This window comes from Cupressus sempervirens, chromosome 3 (genome assembly GCF_028749045.1).
Source record: "Cupressus sempervirens isolate cs-2001-9-10 chromosome 3, ASM2874904v1, whole genome shotgun sequence".
Taxonomy (NCBI): domain Eukaryota; kingdom Viridiplantae; phylum Streptophyta; class Pinopsida; order Cupressales; family Cupressaceae; genus Cupressus; species Cupressus sempervirens.
In genome coordinates this window covers 222,978,446-223,002,367 of record NC_143120.1, presented here as the reverse complement: position 1 = coordinate 223,002,367, position 23,922 = coordinate 222,978,446, and the positions used below count along the sequence as shown (strand labels likewise).

General features: G+C 35.5%; 1 protein-coding gene across 1 annotated transcript; it reads left to right on the top strand.

Moving 5' to 3' along the window:
- The first annotated feature begins 20,933 nt into the window (after positions 1 to 20,933).
- Positions 20,934 to 22,299, top strand: LOC149565639 (putative calcium-binding protein CML17). Its single transcript, XM_089819151.1, has one exon. It carries the CDS (start codon positions 21,250 to 21,252, stop codon positions 21,784 to 21,786), a length of 537 nt encoding a protein of 178 aa, XP_089675277.1. The 5' UTR covers positions 20,934 to 21,249; the 3' UTR covers positions 21,787 to 22,299.
- The last annotated feature ends 1,623 nt before the right edge of the window (positions 22,300 to 23,922 follow it).

Below are 23,922 nucleotides of genomic sequence, written 5' to 3'. Positions count from 1 at the left end.
GCAGAAGGTGGATCTATTACAGATCATTTAAATGAGTTTAATAAGATTATTGGTTAGTTTTTTTCTATGAATGTTAATTTTAATGAAGAAATTAGGGTCTCTTGATTTTGTGTTCATTGCCTGAAATTTTGAATGACTTGGTAATGGTTGTGAGTAATTTTTTTCTGGATATAATACACTAAAATTTGATGATGTGATTAGTGTTATTCTGAGTGAGGAAACTTGTAAGGGAACCTCAGGTGGATCTACATCAAGAAGTTTTTTGAATGCACAAAGCAAAGGTAGAATGACTGAGAAAGGAAGTAATTCTAGAAATTATGAGAAATCAAGAGGAAAATCAAAGGCGAAGAGATCTCAATCCAAATGAGCAAGAGATTGTTGGTACTGTGGGAAATCAGAGCATAAGAAGAAGAACAATGAAGGAGATAAAGTAGAAGGGAACAAGGAGGAAAACATGGTAAGTAACAAATATGAACAAGAAAATTTTCTTCTTTCTTTAGAAAGTGTTGATGATTCTTGGGTTTTAAATTCAGGGGCTTCATTTCATGCTAGACCCCATAGAGGTTATTTTATTGATTATGTCCAAGGGGATTTTGAACTTTTTTATTTGGGGGATAATGAACCTTATCAAATTGTTGGAAAGGGAAACTTTAATATTAAGTTGAAGAATTGGAATCATTGGCTACTACATGAGGCAAGACATATTCCAAGGTTGAGTAGGAATTTAATTTTAGCATGGTAACTAGGTGATGAGGGTTGCACATTTACTTTTAATGATAAAAATTGAAAGGTTTCCTTGTAGTATAAAAAGGTGTGAAAGTATGCACCTTATATCTTTTTACAGGTCATATTGTTTCTTCTACTTTAATTGGTTAAGAGAAAAATGAATGTTCAAGAATAGTTTCTCTAGTTGAGTAGGGAGAACAAATAGTTGTTGTATATTCTAATACAATACTATGACACAACAAAATTAGGAATATGAGTGAGAGAGGTATAAAATTACTTCATTAAAATAAATTTTTAGCAGGTATGGAATGTGTCAATATGGATTTATGAAATTTGCGTGTACAGAAGATAAAAGAGGGCAAGTTTTGTGAAGAGTGGGAAGGAAAAGAAAAATGGAAAATTAGAGCTTGTGTGCATACAAATGTATGGGGACCAACTCAAGTATCTTCCCTTGGTGGCTCTCATTATTATGTTACATTTAAAATAGTCTGATTTCTAGATTTGATTGTGTGTGTTTTTTTACATCAACATTTTGGATCATACTACATGATCCATCATCAGGATGAGAAAGTGCAAGAAAGTAAAGATTTGTAAACTAGACCTGACTCAAGAGTTAAAAGGGAGGGAGAAACACACAAAACCATGCCTTTTAACTCTTGAGTCAGGTCTAGTCTGCAAATCTTTACTTTCTTGCACTTTCTCATCCTGATGATGGATCATGTAGTATGATCTGAAACATTGATGTAAAAAAACACACACAATTGAATCCAGAAATCAGACTATTTTATACATGGATTGTGGAAATCTACTATTGTTATGTTACATTTATTGATGATGCAACTAGAAAAGTATGAGTTTATTTCCTTAGACATAAATATGATGTATTTGTAACTTTTAAGAAATAGAAATGCTTGGTTAAGAATGAGACTGCTAAGAAGCTAAAATGTCTCAAATTGGATTATGGTGGTGAGTCTTGCAGCATTGAATTTGAATATTATGGCTCCACTAATGGTATTTTTAGACATAAATCTATTTCAAGGACTCCACACAAAAATATAATGGCTAAACACATGAACAAAACAATAATGGAGATGCACGGAGCATGAGGTTGCATGTTGGGCTACCCTTAAACATGTGGGTTAAGGCTATCGATACCACTATATATTTGATCAATAGAGGTGCCTCTATTCCTTTGGGTTGTGGTATTCTAGAGGAAGCATGGAGTAATAAGAAGTTGAGCTATTATTTTCTCAAAACCTTTGGTTGTGAAGCATTTGCACATATTGACTCTAAAAATAGAACCAAGCCAGAAACTAAGTCAAAGAAATGTGTATTTTTTGGATATGGCATTTGGAATTTAGTTATAGACTTTGAGATTTTAAAAATTATAAAATTGCAAGAAGTAGGGATGTCATATTCAATGAGAAAGTGTTATACAAAGATCTATTGCAGCAACATGGGAAGAAAGAAAATGATTATGTAGTGTTTGATGATACTTCAAAAGATGATGTTCCAATAGTTTCTCATGCTCCACAACAACCACAACAACAAATACTACACACCTCAGTGAATGTTAGATGGTCGGCAAGGCTAAGTAGACATCCAGAAAGATGTTCTACCTCTTTGTAATTTATTTTATTAACAGATGTTGGTAAAATTAAATGTTATGATGAAGCTGTGCATGTGGATACAAAGATTTAGTGGGAGTCTACAATGAAAGAAGAAATGGACTACTTGCTAAAAAATCAAACATGGGACTTATGCAAGTTGCATGTAGGTAAATGGGTTGTAAAGAATAAATGGGTTTACAGGTTGAAAGAAGAGGTAAGAAAAGATTTAAAGTCAGGTTAGTGGTAAAAGGATTTGCACAAAAAAATGGCATTGGTTTTGATGAGATATTTTCTCATGTTGTTAAAATGACTTCTATTCGTACTATTTTAAGTATTGTAGCTGTTGAAATTTTGTATTTGGAGCAGCTTTATGTTAAAATAACATTTCTTCATAGTGATTTGGATGAAGAGATATATATGGTACAACCACATGGATTTGAGTCAAAGGTAAGGAGAACTTAGTGTACAAATTGAAAAAAAATTATATGACTTGAAGCAAGCACCTTGGCAATGGTATCTTAAATTTGACAGTTTTATGAATAAGCATAGTTATACTCGGTGCCATTTTGACCATTGTGTTTATTTTAAGATGTTAGATGATGAAAACTACAATATTTTATGTTTATATGTTGATGATATGCTTGTACCCAAGTCTAACATGGATCACATTAAGGGGTTAAAAGAACCGTTAGCACATTCATTTGCTATGAAGGATTTGGGGGCACCAAAGCAAATCCTTGGTATGAAGATTTGTAGAGATAGAAAGAACAAAAAATTGACATTATCTAAGGTTGATTATATTGAGAAGGTGTTGTAACATTTCTCTACGAAGAATGCTAAAGTTGTTCGCACAGCTTTATCTGGTCATCTAAAATTGACTAAGGAGATGTGTCCAAAGATACAAGAAGAGGAGGATAAAATGTCTAAGGTACCTTATGCTTCAATTGTAGGGAACTTTATGTATGCCATGGTATGTACTAGGCCAAATATTTCACATGTAGTGGGAGTTGTTAGCAAGTATATGAGTCATCCAGGGATTGAGCATTGGAATGCAGTTAAATGGATTTTCAGATATTTGAGAGGAACATCCCATAAGTGTTTACATTTTGGGGGCTCTACTACTAATCTAAAAGGCTATGTTGAGTCATATTTGGTAGGGGATATTAATACCAAGTAGAGTACTACAGGCTATGTATTTACTGTTCATGGGATAATAATGAGTTGGATTTCTTGGTTGTAGAAGGTTAATAATTTATCCACTATAGATGTAGACTATGTTGGTACTACAAAGATAGCCAAGGAGATGATATGGCTTTAGTTCTTCATGGAAGAATTGGGAACCTACAAAGGGATAATTATTCGTTTATAGATAGCCAAAGTGTCATTCATCTTGCCAATAATTCTGCTCTACATTCAAAGACAAAATACATACTATTGTGGTACTATTTTATTCGTTTAGTTTTGGATTATGGGCAGTTAGAGATGGAGAAGATACATATAGATGATAATCTAGCACATATGTTTACCAAGGTAGTAACAAGGGAGAAGTTGAACTCCTCTTCAGCTTTGGTTGGTATTCTAGATTGAATAGAATAAAATAACAATAAAGTCTAGGATGGTTTGATATTCTAGTGGGACTTACAGGTTTAGTAGTACTATAATTAGTCTCCAAGTGGAAGGTTGTTGTTGTGGAGTCTAATCAGTCTCCAAGTGGGAGATTGTTATGATGTGGAGCCTAATCAAACTCAAAGGTTTATTCAATGTGGTTTCCCCCTAGATTATTTCTACGAGATTTTGGGGGAGTGCCCCAAGCATGCTCCTTGTCACAATATAGGGTGAGGTCAAGGCGAAACAGCCCCATGGGGGTTTGGGGGGTAGGGCCCACGAAGCCATAAATGACTACTATTGTAAAAGGCATTGGGTGCTATTTTCTATTAGACAACTTATTCTAACCCTAATTTTGTAAGCAACAAAAGCTTGTATAAAATAGATTAGGGTTAGGGATTTCATTAATGTATGATGAGATTGTAGCTTCTTGTGGTAGTATTGAGCTATAAGGGATTACAGATTGTAATCACTGGATAATAATAATAATATTGGACTTGTTGTTGGTGGGCATAGCCCAAGGATTGGTGAACCACATTAAATTTTTGTGTCTTGTGTTTTCTTCTGTGCAATTTATTATTTTCTAAAATTGGTTATATTTGCATGTAATTGTTATTTATGGATGTGGTTGATCCTAATAGAGGAGACATTCTTAATGTGCAAAAGATAAACTACTATTCAATGAAAAAGTGTTAGTTACAAAGAGAGATCCATCCTTATAAAGGATATCAAAATCCTAACACAAAACTAACCTAGGTTGCATAATAATAATTAATAAAATAATTTATTATTATATTCCTAAATTTTAGCTTAAGTAAAATAGAGTTAATAAGAAAACACCTTATTGCTCTAGCACCCCTCCTTAGGGAGTAGCTAAAAACCTAGAAACTACTATTGAAAGTAAATCTGGGTCCTAGAAAAAAGGCCTAATGATATAGCCAAGTACAACCAAATCTCTGTAAAGAGAAGAAATAGAGAAAGCTACATGAGAAAAATCCTACTTCAAAAAGAGATGGAAAGAATGTTGAAAGACTAGTGAAGGACTACATATGCCTCCAAACTAGAGAATGTCACAAAAGAAAGGTACAAAAAGATGATCATGAAGAACACCACTAAAGCATGAAGAGGCTAAAAATATTTGATAGCATGTTGAGGTTGAGGAAAGCTCAATCCATAGCTCCTAAGAATCACTGCATGCAAACACCTATCACAGAAAGAGAGGAAGAAAGCTATGGAAGCTAGAATTCATAGATCCACAAAAGATGAGACATTCTTGATGTGCAAAAGATAAATTGGCATTCAATCAAAAAATGTCAATTGCAAACAAAGATCTATCTAACAGGAAACTAACCTAGGTTGCATGATAATAATTAATAAAAGAATCAAATATTATATGTCTAAAATTTAACTTAAGTAAAAACTTAAGTAAAATATAGTTAATAAGAAAATACCGTATTACTCTAACTGTGTGTGTGTGTGTGTGACCAAAGCCACATTGTCAAAACTACAAAAAAATAAAAATTATAAGTCAAAAAATATTAAATATAGCAATATATAAATATATATAATAAAAAGAGAACAACTAAATAATAAAACACAAGAAATAAATATATAAATGTATATAATTAAATTTTTTAAAAATATATAAAATACTATATAATACTTAAAACATATAAGATTATAAGAAAATAGCTCAAATGAGTATAACACACACACACACACACACACACACACACACACACACACACACACACACAAGCTTCAAAAGAGTAAGTCCAATCCAAGGTTCATTCATGTTTCAGTATGGGTTTTATGCCAATCCAAGCTTCAAAATAAGTAAGTGCTTCCAATTTTTTATGAAGAATTTGACCTATTTATATCATTAACACAATTCATTTATATTGATTGAATATCTTTTTTAATTCTACCAATTCATCTTGTATTATGTGTTTGTCTACAATCAAACCTTTCAACTATTATTTTCTCATCTCTAACTTATCATATGATTTTCTCATGGGTTCAAAAATGGTTGAATTTATCAAGTATATATATTTTCTACTACTTTTTTTCCCCTTAGCTCTTTTTTGGACAAATAATACCAAGAATTATATTCTATCTTTTTGTATAGTGTGTGTCTAAACACCAATACCTCTTAAATATATCTTTATATGTGTGAGTATGGGTGTGTGTGTGTGTGTGTGTGTGTGTGTGTGTGTGTGTGTGTGTGTGTGTGTGTGTGTGTGTGTGTGTGTGTGTGTGTGTAAACACAAGAAATATAACTAGATATATAATTAAAATACAAATAAATAAATAAAATATTATATAATATTGAAAATATATGAAATTATAAGAAAATAGCTAAAACTGACTAATGTATATGTCTGTGTGTGTGTGTGTTGAAAATAATTATTCAATTGTATATTGTCATTGATGTTACACAAATGTTATATTCCAATTGAACGCTACTAGTAGTAATCAAACTCAAAAGACTCCAAGTATCAGTCGAGCAGAAGTTCAGAAGAAGCCAAGTTCAATGATCAAGTGCAAATTGAGCTAGGTCAGATATTGAAGGATTCATGTATAAACCAACTTAGGTTGGTTACCAAAGGGGTTCAGTGCAAACCAAGTCAGGTCAGTTACCAAGGAACTCAATGTTAATTGAGTGACCCAGTTTTAGTGTCAGCCAACCTATGACAGAACAATTTTGTTTATTATTTGGTTTATGCAAGCCAACATAGTGGATGTCAATTTTTTACTTGCAAATGTTTTCAAGCCGACTTGAAATTAGGTTTCATATATATGAAAGTTCAAGTTGTGGATTGAAATGTAGAATTTGTGGAAGAAGATAAGATGTGAATAAACAAGGATATCTAATTAAAAGAAGATCGTCCAAGGAGCTTCAAAGAATATCTTGATAAAAAAGGATCTAGAGGATAATTCAGAAAAGTGATATGAATCTGTACAAGTCGGTTACTTCAATGATTAGGTCAATCATTATTACTCTCTAATAATTATAGCAGTGAAGAAATCTCTTGCCAAAGTTGACTTAATAGTCATTTTGTAAATCCTCTAACAAGGTGTCATTTCTAGATTGAAGTTTCTTAAAGACCTCTAACAAGGCCACTCCTTACAAGTTGATTCAAATCCTTTAATAAGCTCACACCTAAGAGTGTGTTTTGTAACCTTTAACAGGGTTGGCTCCTAACAAGGCTCACTTCAGGAGAGTGAAAAGTTGTAACTAGTTGCATTGGTGGTTTTCCCAAGTTGGGTTTCCATGTTAAATCTTGGTGTCTTATGTATTCATGGTATTTTCTTACTGCTTTATCTTTCTGCAACTAAGTTACTAAAGGTTAATACACATTAATATGTCAAGAATTATTTGTTAACCGAGTTATAGTGAATATCTAGTTCTAACCAAGTTGTGCAAGGATATGATTTAATCACAAGTTTGTATTAACATTAAAGGGATTTGGAATTTTTTTAGTGCTAATTGATTCACCACTCCCCTCTTAGTTACTCCTCTTATATTTCCAACAATTGGTATCAGAGTTCTTGGTGCTTATAGGAAAGGTTTCAAGGACCTAAGCTAAAGATCAAGATGTCTTACAGAAGAGAGATTCCTAAGTTGAACAGAGAAAACTTCAAAGTGCAATAGGAACTCATGAAGTTGCATTTGAGAACCATTGGAGATACAAGCCTATGCTTCTTGGAAAACCAGTATGTAGCACCTCCTGATCCTTTGACTATGGATTAGATTATAGATCAAAAGAATTACAACATGATAATGATTGAGATTGCTTTTGCTCTCAATTATTCTAAATTTGATGAAGTCAAATTTTGTCCAACTACTCATTAAATGTCAAATAAGATGAAAAAGATCTATGGAGGAGATAACAATGTGAGGAGAGACGAAGCAAAAAGTCTAAGAGGCCAATTTGATCATATGAAAATGAGAGAAGATGAAAAATTTGCTACAAGTAGTGAAAGAATCAAAGCAAGCATGAGTGCAATAAGAGCTACATGAGGAAAAATAGATGATGTGATAGTAGTTATCAAGGTATTAAGAACTCTTCTTCCTATTTATTGATGTAGAGGGTCTAGGATTCCAATACTTAACCACTCCTAAATAGGGATCCAATCCTTGAACCATCCAATGACTCTTATTTTCTTAATTTTTCCACCAATCTTAGCCTCCAAGACTCTTACCCCAACTTGCCTCCTAGATATATTTGGATTCGTGTAGACTTAATCTCACTTGTCAAGGCACTAGTCCTACTAGTCCTTCCTTCCCCTAGAACCCTAACCCTTGCTTAGGATCTTTCTCTTACCATTCCTTGGTTGCTAATAACATTGTAAATACCCTCCATATCCTTCTTGACCTTTCTTAATACATTTGGTTACATCAACAACCATTGACAAGTCTCTATCTTCAAATAGGGAAAATTAGGGCTATTTCTGTTAGGTCTAGTAACACTATTTTATTCCATTTATCTAAATACTTCCAAAAAACCTCATGGAAGACCTTAAGAATCTTAAATCTATCACCTATCACTTCTAGAACCCAAATTTATAGAACCTTAAAGCACCCACAACCCTATTCACCTTCAAGCCCTAGTTTCTAGCCTAACTTTTAGGCCTCTGGAGCAGTTTTCACCAAAAGGCCTCTAAGTCATTTAAAACTTCAAAAAAATCATTCCAAACACTTTCTCATTCAAGGTAACATACTAGGGCTTCAAAACATGCCATAGGTTTGGCCCAAACTGATCGTGGGTGCGCTCTGCAACAACATCTTCATACTTTCCTGGCTCGCCTACTCCTAGCAGTCAGCCTAAGGCATCACTCCGTAGCTTGAAATCTAGTCACAAAATTTTAAAACAAAGAAAATACATTATTTATAGAGTCTAACCTATCATCCCACAAGTTTTCACACATTTTCCACCATGGATGATTAAGTTAGAGCCATTATTGTGGTAGCAACCCTGTGAATGTAAGTCTCAAACTGGTCACCAAGAAAATTCCACAACTCCCTACTCTAACAACTTCAGACCAAGATTGAATAAGAAAAATAAATATGAAACACTACTCTAAAAAAACCAAAAATCATGACATATGTCCCAATCCGTACATAGTCATACTGAGGCATTAAAGCTCTGCAAAAATAATGTAGAATGTTGCAACAGTCCGTACAATAGGTCCACATGTGTGAAATATGACTGGAAACCTTCTCACCTTCCAAAAAATATTTTTCACATTCAAATACCTGAGCATGGGTAGTTACAGCTTCCCAAACTATCATTTGCAACTTTTCAAAAATTGCAAAAGTTGCTCAAGCAACTTTTTGAGCAACTTTGCAATTTTGATCAATTTTTGCTCTTTACATCTTTTGATCAAATGGGTCTATCTAGGACCATTCTAGGATCCTAGTTAAGATTCCTAGGACCTATTAGGTAACCAAATAACTTAGTACCTCATCCCTACCAACTTTAGACCCATCGAGAAACTTTTGCCTCATTGAGCAACTTTTGAACAACTTAGGACCTAAAGAGCAATTTTGGCTCTTTTACAAACTCATTGGGACTAGTTGCATTCCAAGGACCATTGGAACTTATTAACCACACGAAAAACCACTTAACTAACCCTTAAAAACTCCAAAAGCCAAAAAGAAGGGACGTGCCCTGCACTATACTCCCCTGGGACAAAAAACTCAAGTCCCTTGAGTTAGGAGGTCTTCAATGGTGACCACATGCTTCAGGATATTTTCTTTAGTCATCCAAGTGGCCTCAACATCTGATAGCCCTTTCCACTTCACCAAATAGGTTTTTTAGGTGCCCCTTCTAGTCTTCTTAATCACCTTGGAGTTCACTATGTTGTCTAGTTACAAAGGTTAGGGAATGGGTAAGTTTTAAACCCAGTCAATTACCTCCAAGTCTGTTATGGTGTGATGACTAGTATTAGTATGAGTACCTTTGTAAGGAAATAGATCACATATATTAAAAATGGGTGAAATTTCCAAGTCAGGAGGAAGTTCTACTTCATAGGCATTGTTCCCAAACTTGTGTAAGATTTTTAGAGGTCCTATCTTCTGCATCAACAATTTAGTTGGTTGTCCCTTTGGTAATCTCTCCTTTCTAAGCTAAGCAAGCACCAAATCTCCTAGCTTAAACAACAAGTCCCTCCTTGTGTTATCTTCTCTTGCCTTGTACTTTTCCACTTGATGTTGCAAAGTCTTTCTAAACTATTCATGAAGCTCTTTCATTTGCTCTACAAATAACTCCCCTTGTGCACTCCTCTTATCACATAAACTAAGATCCCTTAACTCCAAAATCCCCCTAGGGTGAATCCCATATACAATTTGAAATGGACTCTTACCATTACTCCTATTAATGGACTCATTGTAAGCATACTCTACATACCCCATGATGTGATCCCATGATTGACCATGCTACTTGGTCAAACACCTTAATAGGTTATCCAAAGACCTGTTCATTACCTTAGTTTTCCAATCAAACCGAGAAAGGTAGGCTGGATAAAAAGAAAAATTTGTTCCCAACATCTTTCAAAGGGTTCTCCAAAAGTGGCCTACAAATTTGTTGTCTTTATCACTCACTATGTTGAATGTAAACCCATGGATTCTCACTATATCCATGAAGAATAGGCCTACTATATGTGAAGCATCATTTATTTTTTTGGCAAGGGAAAAAGTGTGCCATCTTGCTAAAATGATCCACCACAACTAATACACTGTCATGCCCTCTAGGTTTTTTAGGGAGTCCTTAAACAAAATCCATACTCAAACACTCCCGTGGCCTCTGTGGTATAGTTAGTGGTTGATATAAACTTGCATTATTGCTATGTCCTTTGGCCCTTTGACACACTAACTGGTATTGCTCCACAAACTTCCTTACATCTGGCTACAACTTGGGCCAATGATAGTACCTAGTGACTTGTTCAAATGTCTTGTCTACCCCAAAATGTCCCCTAAAGTGCCTTAATGCTTTTCCTTGATTATTTTCTCCCTTATGGAACATTGGGGAATGCACAATAAGTGTCCTTTGAATAGAAAACCTTCTTGTAGCATGTGGTCAGTGAAATCATCTTTAAAGCCTTGTTTGACTTTTTCACATGCCTCATAGGCATCTTTGAAGTCTTTATCCTCCTTGAAGAGGTCTCTTAGATCATCCATCCCCACACTCTACAATTGTATCTCATGTATAGCCAATACTCTTCTACTGAGAGCATCTACAACTTTTTTTCTCACACCTTTCTTGTGCTTGATCAAAAGGTAAGTGCCTACAAATATTGCACCCACTTGAGGTGTCTTTGATTTAACTTCTCCTGCCCATTTAAGAAACTAAAGGCATCGTTGTCTGTATACACTAAAAATTCCTTTGGTAGGAGGTAGTGCCTCAATTTTTTTAAGGCTTGGACCTTTACATACAATTCAAGGTAATAAGTGGAGCATCTATGTTTTGCCTCATTCATTATTTTTAGAAAAGAATGTCATAAGGTGTCTTTCTTGACTTACCACTGCCTTAATGGCCAGCTTACTGGCATCACACTCAACAAAAAAGAGTTGATTGAAGTTTGGAAACCTTAGGGTAGGTAGGGTTGCAATCCTCTTTTTCAATAGTTCAAACCCCTTATCTATTGCCTCTATCCACTTGAACTGACATTTTATACTTCCTTTGATAGTGTTGAGAATAGGTGCACATATATGATTGATTCCTCTCACAAACTTCCCATAGTAGGATGCCAAACCATGAAAACTCCTAACATCTCCTATGCATTTAGGTGTTGGCCACTCCAATATGGACTTGATCTTATTAGGATCCATCTTAATACACCCATTGGAAACAACAAACCCAAGATATACTAATTTAGTTTTTAGAAACCCGTACTTTTCTTGATTAATCATTAGCTTCTCTAGATGTAGCCTTCTGAAGACCATCTCCAAGTGCTTCATATGCTCCTCTTTAGACCTTCTAAAAATCAAAATGTCATCCAAATACATAATAAAAATCTTACCTATGAAGTCTACTAGCACCTCAATCATTAGCCTCATGAAGGTACTTGGGGCATTTGTCAAGCCAAAGGGCATTACTAGCCACTCATACAACCCTTCATTTGTTTTGAAGTTTGTCTTCCATTCATCACCAGGCTTAACTCTAATTTGATGATATCTCGATTTCAAATCCACCTTGGAGAAGTAGCAAGTTCCTCCCAAATTATCTAAAGAATCCTCAATCTGGGGCGTAGGGAATCTATATCTGATGGTGATCTTGTTAATTTCCTTGGAGTCAATACACATTCTCCATTTTCCATCTTTCTTAGGTGCAAGGATAGTTGGTACAACACAAGGGCTCAAGCTCTTCCTTACTAGTCCTTTTTCCAACAAATCTTGTATTTGTTTTGCAATTTCAGCATTTTGACTTGGTGTCATCTTGTAGGCTTCCTTGCAAGGCAGATTTTCTCCTAGTATCAAGTCTATTTGATGGCTTACCTCTCTCATAGGTGATAATGCATTAGGTATCCCATTGTCTATGGTACTTTTCCAACAACTGTTGCACTTCATGAGGTACATGAACCTTCTCCTTAGTTTTTTCCCTAGGTCTTACCACTACTAAACAAAAAACTCCTTTCTCCTTCTTTATAGCCTTTAGGAACTCCTTCCCACTCAATAACATTATGCTTGCCACCACATGCTTTTCTTCCTTAGGTTCAATTAAAGGATCCATCTGAAACTTCTTGCCCTACTTGGTGATCACATAACTATTTTGCCACTCATCTTGTATAGCCTTCACATCATACTGCCATGGATGTACTAACAAGAGATGATAAGCATCCATAGGCATCATGTCACATATCACCTTATCCTAATATTCTCCTATTGCAAACTCCACAAATGTTTGTTCATCCACCAATATTTGTTGGTCCCTATTCAACCAAGACACCTTATAGGGAGTGGTGTGGTGTGGGGTATCCTCTTGAGATTCAACATATCTATCATCTATGTTGATAATATATTTTTAGTGGAGCCAGAGTCCTCTATCACTCTACAGATCTTTCCATGTGACCCATAAGTGGTCTTAAACAAGCTCTTCCTCTGAGGTGGTTCTACCACATTGGGAACCTTTGTCAAAGTCCTCCTCAACATTAAATTCTTGTCATCCAATACTGGTCCTACTTTGAAAATAGGTGATTTGATGCTTTCGGTGTCATCCTCTTATACCAATCGTGTTATCCTTTATCCCATGGATGAGGTGGAACCCTTCTTAGGACATCTTCCTATAGTGAGGCACACCTAATTACAATTATAACATCTTCCAGTGAAAACTAATTTTCCTCTGTCTTCAGACTGAAACCTACCTCTAGGTGGTCCTCTTCCTCTATATCCCCCTCTTTGAACTGTGTTCTTGTTCTGATTACCCATTGTCATTTTCTTGAGTCTCTTTTGGCCTATTTGGTCCTTGTCCTCTACCAAAGTTGCCCCTACCACTGAAACCTTTATTACCTCTGCCTCTTTTCTATGAATCATGTCTTCTCCTAGCCTTATCTTCTACCCTTAAGGCTAGCTGAATACATTTATGCATACTGTTAGGAGCCATCATGCTAATATCATCTTGAATCGCTTGTCTTAGCCCATTAAGATACCTTGCCACTCTTTCCACTTCTTCGTCTTGCTCTTAGGCTTAGTTTATTGAACTCTTCAGTGTAAGTACTCATAGTGAGTTCCCTCTACTATAGGTTCTACAACCTTTGATACATTTATATTTCATGATTTGTGGGTAGGAATTATGCCCTCAATTTGATCTTCATTCTATCCCAAGACACTATCTTTTACTTCCCTACTGCTACTCTATCATCATGCATCATGTTTCGTCATACTAGTGTTGATTCCTTGAGTCTAACCTTGGCATAGCTAACTCTCTTCTCCTTTTGTACTTCCTTGCAACCAAACCGATTGTCTATGGCCTCCAGCCAATCCCACAATTCTTCTCCATTCAAACTCCTACTATAATAAGGAATATGCTCCATAATGTCTTTGTTAAGGGATTTAAAGGCATCCAAGAACACCTTTCGATCCTCCTCCATCTCTGGATCCTTTCGCATTTTAGATGTCTCCCTTGTTTGAGTATTATCATCTTCCTCACTCTCATCTCCCCATTCTGTAAGTTTATTCTTACTCTTTGTGTCTTCTTGATTGGCTCTGGCCAACATATCCTTGACCAAATCCACTATGGCACCCTTGCTCATTCCCTTGGGTGGCATACTATCAACCTCTTAGCTCTATTCCACGTTTGACATGTACCAAATTGAAAGTTGGCTCTGATACCACTCTGATGCAAAGGGTCTAGGGTTCCAACACTTAACCACTCCTAATTTAGGATATAATCCTTGAACCATCCAATGGCTCTTTTTTTCTTAATATTTCCACCAATCTTAGCCTCCAACACCCCAACTCACCTCCTTAGTTGGATTGGTGTAGACTCAATCTCCTTTATCAAGGCACTAGTCCTACTAGTCCTTCCTTCCCCTAGAGCCCTAACCCTTGATTAGGATCTTTCTCTCACCCTTCATTGGTTTCTACTAATGTTTTAGATACCCTCCATATCCTTCTTGACATTACCTAATACCTTTGGTCACATCAACAACCATTAAAAAGTTTATATCTTCAAATAGGGTTAATTAGGCCAATTTGCTTTAGGTTTAGTAACATTGTTTTATTCCATATCTCCAAATCCTTCCAAAAAACCTCATGGAATACCTTAGGAATATGAAATCTATCAACTAGCACATCTAGAACCCAAATTTATAGAGCCTCAAAGCACCCACAACCCTATTCACCTTCAAGCCCTAGTTTCTAGCTTAACTTTTAGGCCTCTAGACCAGTTTTCACCAAAAGGCCTTTGAGTCATTTCAAAATTCAAATCAATCCCTCCAACTACTTGCTCATTCTAGGTAACATCCTAGGGCTTCAGAACATGCCATTGGTTTGGACCAAACTGATCATGGGTGCACTATGCAATAACATCTTCATATTGTCCTGGCTTAGCTACTCCTAGTAGTCAACCTAGGGCATCACTCCATAGCTTGGAATCCAGACACAAAAAATAAAAATAAAGAAAGAAATTTATTTACAGAGTCTAACCTATCATACCACAACGTTTCACACATTTGTCACCATGGATGATTAGGTTAGATCCATTACTGTGGTAGCAGCCCTGTGAATGTAAATCTTAGACTGATCACCAAGAAAATTCCACAACTCTCTAATTTAAAAACTTCAAACCAAGCTTGAATATGCAAAAGAAATATGAAACACTACTCTACAAAAACCAAATGTTAGAGCATCTATCCCAACCCATACACAACCATACTGGGGCATTAAAGCTTTGCAAAAAATAATGTAGAATGTTGCAACAGTCTGTACAACAAGCCCACACATGTGAAATCTGACTGGAAACCTTCTAACCTTCCAAAATGTGTTTCCCGTGCTCAAATACCCAAGCATGGGTAGTTACAAATTCCCAAACTATCATTTGCAACTTTTTGCAAAAGTTGCTCATGTAGACACCTAAATTTGATTACACTGCTTTGGTAATCTAATTTAGCCATCTCTAAAGGCATCATTAATTAAATTCTTATTTAATTAATCCTTTGCCATCCCTAGTTGATTAATTTAATTAATCATCTATAGTCCTAATTGATAAATCAAATAATCTATTATTTATCAATTAAATCCTTTTCTCCTATCTAATTCCAAAAATCCCCATTTATTAAATAAATCTATTTGATAAATGAAATCCTCAAATTCAAAAACCCCTAACCTATCTCTAATCCTCCATTTAGCCTAATCCACCCCATCCACCCATACTAACCAAGCTTAGCCACTAACTCACCCACCCTCATTAATGCCATCCACTTGCACATCTCTAACATCCCTAATCTAATCCTAAACCCAAGCCTAATCCACCCCCTAATGTTGTCACATTCCTTAAACAAGTTTAAGACTTTCCTAATCCAAACCAAAGTCTCCCCTCAAAAAACCCAACCACTAAGTCATGAGTGCTCTTACAAAACATAAAAGACTCTTACAAGCCCACTCATGACTCTTACACCCATCTTCCACACTCTTCCCTCTTCCACACTCATTCCTCTTACATCCCTCTTACATACTCAACCCCACTCATCATGCCTTTAACCAACCCTTTACCCTACCCTCTCACACTCATCCTCCTTGTGACAAGTGTCACCTTCCCATTGGTGCTAAACAAGCACAATCCATGTGCTCTCCTTTGAGTGCATTCTAGCCCTCCTTAAGCCTTCATCCATCCTTGCATCTAAGCCCTCCATCCCTCTACCCCTTAGCCTATAAATTGAATCCCATCCCAAGCCATTTCATCAACAATCTTTGAGCTAAAGTTACCATGCCCTTTTGAGAGCCAAAAGCCATACCCATACCCTTATAATGCCAAATTGAGAGCTCACAAAGCTACCAATTTGCTATTATCCATCTCCATTGAAGCAGCTTTTGAGCATCTTGAGCATACATCCATAGCAAAAGGACACATCTACAGAATCAAGAAAGCATGGAGTGTTTTCTCTTGTGAGGTTTGCACTTCTTGTTTGCTTTCTTTGTCTAAGCATATATGTGAATTTAGTTTTTGGTTTGTGAATGTTTACTTTATTTGTTAATGTTCTTTGCATACTAATTCTTGTTCTATAGCTCAAGCAACTTTTTGAGCAACTTTGCAACTTTTGAGCAATTTTTGTTCTTTACATATTTTGATCAGATGGGTCCATCTAGGACCATTCTAGGACCATAGTTAAGACTCCTAGGACCTATTAGGTAACCAAATACCTTAGTTTCTCATCCCTGCCAACTTTTGACCCATTGAGCAACTTTTGACCAACTTAGGACCTAATGAGCAATTTTGGCTCTTTTACAAACTCATTGGGACTAGTTGCATTCCAAGGACCATTGGAACTTATTAACCACACAGACAATCACTTAACTAACCCTTAACAACTCCAAAAACCAAAAAGAAGGGAGGTATCCTGCACCATTTATGCAACTAGAGTTTTAGCTATTCAAGAGATGAGATGTGATCCCAAAAATGATATAACTTTGGATGCACTAGTGGGAAGGTTAACAACTTTTGAGTTGGATAACTTTGATAACTATCTTTTGGATCTCGCAACATAGAATCAGCATTCAAAGAAAAACTAACTCTTGGTAAAAATGAAGAAAACTCAAAAGTCAAACAATCTGACAGTGAAGAAGAAGAAGAATCTGATGATGACCTCGAAGCTATTGAAGCCCTACTTGCAATAAGGTTACCTAAAGGAAAAGGTAAATATAAAGGAAAAATTCCATTGATTTGTTTCTCTTGTGAAGAAGTTGGCTACATTGTTGTAAGGTGTCCAAACAAAGAAAACAAAGATGAAAGAAAATTCAACAAGTTCAAAGGAAAGAACGATTTCAAAAGCTACAAAGACTACAAAGATAAAGGTAGGAAATCTTGTTACATTGCTAAAGATTTTGACAGTGATGATGAAGATAAAATGGTATAAATTGCTATTAAAGATGAGTCAGATGACGAGGATAATGAAAATATGGCACTTATTTCTCATGTTAGCAAAAATGACACATGGATAATAAATAGTGACCATTCTCATCACATGACTAGTGACAAAACTAATGACTAGTGACAAAACTAAGTTTGAACACTTGGAGCACTATGATGGTGGAAGTGTTAAATTTGGAAACAATGAACCATGTTATGTGAAGGAAAAAAGGATGCGTTACATTGACTGATGAACTCAAATGTGACAATGCTTTTTGGGTTGAAGGACTGAGACACAATCTTCTAAGTGTGGCACAATTGAACAAGATTTGGATATAAGGTAGAATTTATGAATGGGAAGGCTAGGCTACTAGATGATAGGGGAAACCTGGTTGGAAATGGAAATTAGGCAAAGGTAATTTGGTTTACCTAGAATTCATTGAAAGTACATGTTTGCTAGCTCAGATAGAGGAAACCAAGTCTGCAATGCAACTTGAGTTGTAGCTAGTACAACCCGAGTTAGAAATAGTTCTAACAAAGGAAGTCGAGTTGCAGATATAGGATATATTGAAGACCTTTGAAATGGAAGATTCCAAACTAGTTGGAACACCTATGTCTACTAGACACAAACTATATAAGGATGATGATTCAGAAGAGGTAAACTAGACTACCTACAAATCTATGATTGGGAAACTTCAATATGTTGTTCACACAAAACCTGATATTGCATTAGCAATTGGTATAGTTGCAAGGTTTTTGGCAAATCCTAGAGAAAATCATATCATGGAAGTCAAAAGAATTATGAGATATCTAGAAGGCACTCAAGACTATGGTCTATGGTACAAGAAAGGAGGAAACCTTGAGTTAAAAGTCTTTGCTAATGCAAATTGGGCTAGAAGCATTGATGACAGGAAAAGCACCAATGGAGGAGCATTCTTTCTTAGAAAGAGGCTAGTGTCATGGACAAGCAAGAAGCAAATTTACATCTCTTAGCCTACAACAGAGGTATAATATGTTGTTGCAGTAGTTAATTGTTCCAACACAGTCTAGATCAAGAAACTATTGTTAGGAATAAAGGAAGAATTCAATGACCCAATGGTTATCTACTATGATAACACAAGTGCAATCAACATATCCAAAAATCTAGTAATGCACTCTAAGACAAAACACATTGCAATCAAGTATCATTTTCTAGGAGAATTTGTTCCAAATAAAGAGGTAAGACAGGAATATATGAACACAAAAGAGCAGGTTGCTGACATATTTACCAAGCCATTACCTAAGGATGCATTTTTGTATCTTAGTGGAAAGCTAGGGGTCATTCCCCTATCTGATGCTCACTAGAGTACAAATTAGTGATGCATTCTGATGCTCACTAGAGTACAAATTAGTGATGCATCAACCAGGTACTCATTGTATCAGATCTTTAGAATTTGATGTCAAACAAATTCAATGTTTACATTAGTAACTCAATTCATTTATAGTAATTGAATGTCTCTTTAGTTTCATCGATTCATCATGTATGATATGTGTTTGTCTATAGTCAAACCTTTCAACTATTATTTTGTCATCTTTGACTTATCCTATGATTTTCTCATGGGTTCAAGAATGGTTGAATTTTCCAAGAATCTATACTTTCCATTACTTTTTTCCCTTAGATCATTTTTGGGTAAATGATAACAAGACCTATTTTATTTTCTAGCTTTGTGCACATTGTGTGTCTGAACACCAATACCTCTTATATATCTTTATATGTGTAAGCATGGGTGTATGCATCTATACAAAATATACACATATTTATATTTTTAGATTAACATAATTAGAACATCATGTTAATTGATAATGTGCACACTATGTTAGTAAGACATGTAAAGATTACTAGAGTTTGATAGTTTGATGTAATAAAAAAATTGAGTCTCATCAATCCTATAGATGAGATAGTTAGAGAAGATAACAAGGAAGTTGTTCACACATCACAAGAAGGAATCAAAATGATTTGTATTACAAGACAACAATACAATGATAAGGGTGACAAATAAGACTATATAATGCAACTCTTAGACACATAAAAAGAGAATTTTTGTAGACTGATGTATCAAAGATATCTATAGGAATATTACAAGACTATAAGACAATGATAACCATAGTATGTAGGGTGACAAAGAAGACTATATAATGCAACTCTTAAACAAATAAAAATAGATTTTTTGTAGAATGATGTATCAAAGATATCTATACCAATACTACAATTTTATTTTATTTTAATAGGTAATGGGTTGAAACCTTGATTATTTTATTATTTGTTGAAATTAATTATTATGTATTAAGCTCAAGTAGGTTGGATCCCGAGACCTCCTAGATAAGAGATCCACAACTTTACCATTGTCATATAGGCTCTTGCCTAGAAATGGGGACATTTTCTAGATTAATTTGAGAAAGGAAAAAAAAAGTTCAAAAAAAAAACATTAACATTTTGTCTTTAAACTAGATATAAAACATCAAAGAAAGATCTATAATCTATTTTGAAGGAGTAATTTGTAGAGCTTCATGAATATTTAATTTCGTTGCTTACTTTAAATTTTAGTTTTAAATGAAATTACTAATAATATTTTAATGGGAAAAAATAGAAGAAATAATTAGAGTCAAATAAAATGGATGAAAAGAAATTTGTCAAGCCACATATCATTTTCTTCAATAGAAAAACATAACATAGAAAAATATTTTCTTTATTTTCTCAAGCATCTTCTAAAATAGAAAATTATTACAATATATTTGTTTTCATTTAAATAAAAAAAAATTGCATGGTTGCACTCCTAAATTTAAGAAGAAGTTGTCTTTAAGCTGGGACATGGGATATGAGATGTCTACTTCATGAAAGCTCCTAAAAGAATCTCACCTCTTTATCCACTTTGAATTTGATAGACAACCTAATTGAAAAACATACCATAAAAGGAGAAAAAAAAAACTTTAACATCCAATTTATGTTACAAAGGAATCTATAAAATAACTTTTAATAATAATATGAAAAGTGCAATGTTACATATGAATCTATAAATAGCTTCTCACACTTATCCTATAGATCATAGAATATGAACCCAAATATAAATGCTAATTTACACACAACACAACCCATATTTGTTACAATACAGATCCTCCAAACAAAAAGAACTCACATCATCAAATATCTAGGCTAGTAATCCTTAAAAATGCTTTTAATAGAATCACATCCAACAGCATGGTCCACCATTTGTGGTTGATAAGCCTAAAGTCCACCGCCTAGTATATAATTTATTGTACTTTAATCATCCGTGGGTCCCAGCCCCATACCGATAGATGCGTGGCAGCAACCGATTCGCTCTTACCCACCATTACTGGGTAGCGTAGAAAACCCGAAACGAATGACGTGGCCACCGGAGATTACGGGAAAACAAGTTTTAATCAACTCGGTCAGCAAATTTGGAAAACCTGCAAGTAAGGGTTTAGTAGAAGAAGAAAACTCGTACGAACGCTCTCGTCCAGAGTTTCAAACCCCTGACCGATGAAGCGATGGAGTCTAGACTCTAGACCCGTTCGTTGCGGATAATTTTGACCTAAGCAGATTCGAGGCGTATGAATGAAAGCTAGGATATCATTGTTTGGATCTCAATTGCAGGACGGCACAAACGAAATCTCCATGATCACGCTTGAAAATCTCTTCCTCTTCGTCTGAGTTTTAAGAAATCTGTATTTAGCCAGCCAGGATGAGCCAAAGCGAGAGTCTTTCGCTGGACAAGGATGAAATCGAGCAATTGCGGGAGATTTTCATGTCATTTGACAGAAATCACGACGGCAGCATAACGGAGCTGGAATTGGGATCGCTGTTGCGATCTGTGGGATTGAAGCCGAGTCCAGAGCAGCTAGAAGCCCTGATTCAGAAGGCGGATACGAATAATAACGGACTCATTGAATTTTCCGAATTTGTGTCACTTGTGGCCCCTGAGAAAGATGTGGAAGTGGAAGCGGAAGCGGAAGCGGAGATTGAGAAGAGAATGCCGTATACAGAAGAACAACTCCGCGCGATCTTCCGGTTATTTGACAGAGACGGCAATGGATTCATTACAGCAGCGGAGCTTGCGCACTCCATGGCTCGGCTAGGGCACGCTCTCACTGTCAAGGAATTGACAGGAATGATCCGGGAGGCCGATACAGACGGTGACGGCCAGATTAGCTTCGCTGAATTTTCCAAGGCCATATCCTCTGCTGCTCTGGATAATACTTCTTCCGCCTGGGAACCATGATTTGTATGATAAATTTACCCGTACTAGGGTTTGCTTTCCGTTATGGACTTTCATTTTCGATAAATGAGGGAACGGCAGGTAGCGCAGTGGCGATTGGCGGCAAATTTCGATTTTGTAAGTTTCTGATTAGGCTGTACATGCTTTTGGTCATTTAAAGTAATCGTTAGGGTTTTTAGCTCATCCTACGTGATCAGACGGGATCAGAGGATGAACGAGACCCTGCAATATAAATATTTATTTCTTTTTTTCTGTTAGTTGCTTTTTCGCGATCCGGTGGACTGTTCGTTGTAAGTTTATGGAATTTAGTGGAGGAAGTCGTCTTTAATTCTTTCAGATCTTTAAAAAATTCAATGACCGGAAGAGATTGATTTTTAACTTCACAAGGTCTTCAGAGTCCACTACGGATTTTTGTTACATTCTGTATCTGTTATCAGAACTGATTGCCATTTTATTATGAAGATTTAACTGTATAATTTTCAGGTGGTCTTCGGAGTCCACTACGGATTTGTTTTATATTCTGTATCTGGTATCAAGATTAATTTGTGATATATAAGAGTTTGTCAATTTATTGATCTATTTTTCAGAAATTATCAAGAACCAACAGAAATCTTAAAATTAACAGTATTCGACAACTTATAGTAATTGTTTCTGAAATTGGTATGTTATTTTCATCAACGTTATCTTTTTCCAAATTTATTTGATTGCTTCCACCGTTCTTGGAAGAGCATTTATCTGTTCCAATGGCAAAGAAAAAAAAAACGGATTCTAACTATTAGGCCAGCGATCTCCCAGATGATTTCATCATTATTATTAATCTCCGCGCCCTGTCGGACATATTCGAGATATTTGGAAATCCGTCGGAAAATGGCTGTTGAAGGTTGGTATAGAATTGTACAGAACTTCGAGAATTGGGATTCGAACTTGGCACGCAAGGTACATTAGCCTGTCAATCGTACGGCCTTTATTTTATATTTGATACGGCCGACCAAGGTTTTCTTAATTAATAGAATTTGATGGTCAATTTTGCTCGTCAAACAAATGTGTTTTTTTGACATCTGTTCCTCTATGGTTGTGTTTGCCTCCCTGAAGAGGCCCGTGGCTATACAGCCACGAAAATGCACTTCCTTTTACATTGCTTTCTGTAACTTTTCAAAAAAATTCCAAGTCCTCTCCTTCGTAAGGAAGTACATTTTCGTGGCTGTATAGACGTTGCCCCTGAAGAGATGAGTCTTATCACATAATCTTTCAACTTGTTTAAAATCTGACGGATGCCTTGTCCATGCCCGTGACTTCCAACCGGGAGCAGATCCTGAGGATATTAGCCGTATTACATTGCCCAAATGTCCAGGCCCATCAATCCATTTCTGGAAGAAAAAGGTCCAGACTGGGTTAGAGTGTGGGTTTAATTGTAGAGGAAATTGTGTGCTTGAGTATGTTTGAGCTGAAGTAGTAATAGTATGTATGATTAATCAGATTACTCAAAGCTTCGCTTCTATTTCATTCATTCTCATGAAAGATAGGATTCAAGTGGCACCATCTATGGTGCAACTTATATGCACTTCTTTTGAGTGTATTTCACTTTGTATATAAAAGACTTGAGACCATTTAACACCATTTTAACACCATTCTGGGTGAATATAAGTTGTACTCTAGCCACTACGATTCAACCAAACAACTACTCGTTAAATATGAATGAATGAGTCTGACTTTAAAAAACTAAGAATTAATCCTCATGACAATATCACAATTTGACTTGTTTTAAAAAATATCTCCTATTCATCATAGTTTATAACTATTAGTAGCTTCAGAGATCCACCAAGGGTCAGATCGTTTTTGTCACTTCAAAGTTTAACTTACAACACCTTGTAGGTTGGATGGATCTAGGGGCCACCTTAAACATCACATAGTAAGGAAAAAATTAATCTTGGTAAAACTAAGTCAACTTTGACTATTTAACACTATTAGTATACCAATCAAGCCTTAGCGTGTTGCTAATCTTGTCTCAGTACTTTGCACGTTATTGGCCTTTTAGAGATGAGGTGAAACCTCTAAGAGTAAGTAATTTTAGTTATGTAAATAAAGTTATAAGTTTATATTTTTCAATCTAAATTAACATTGAGGTCATAATATATTAGA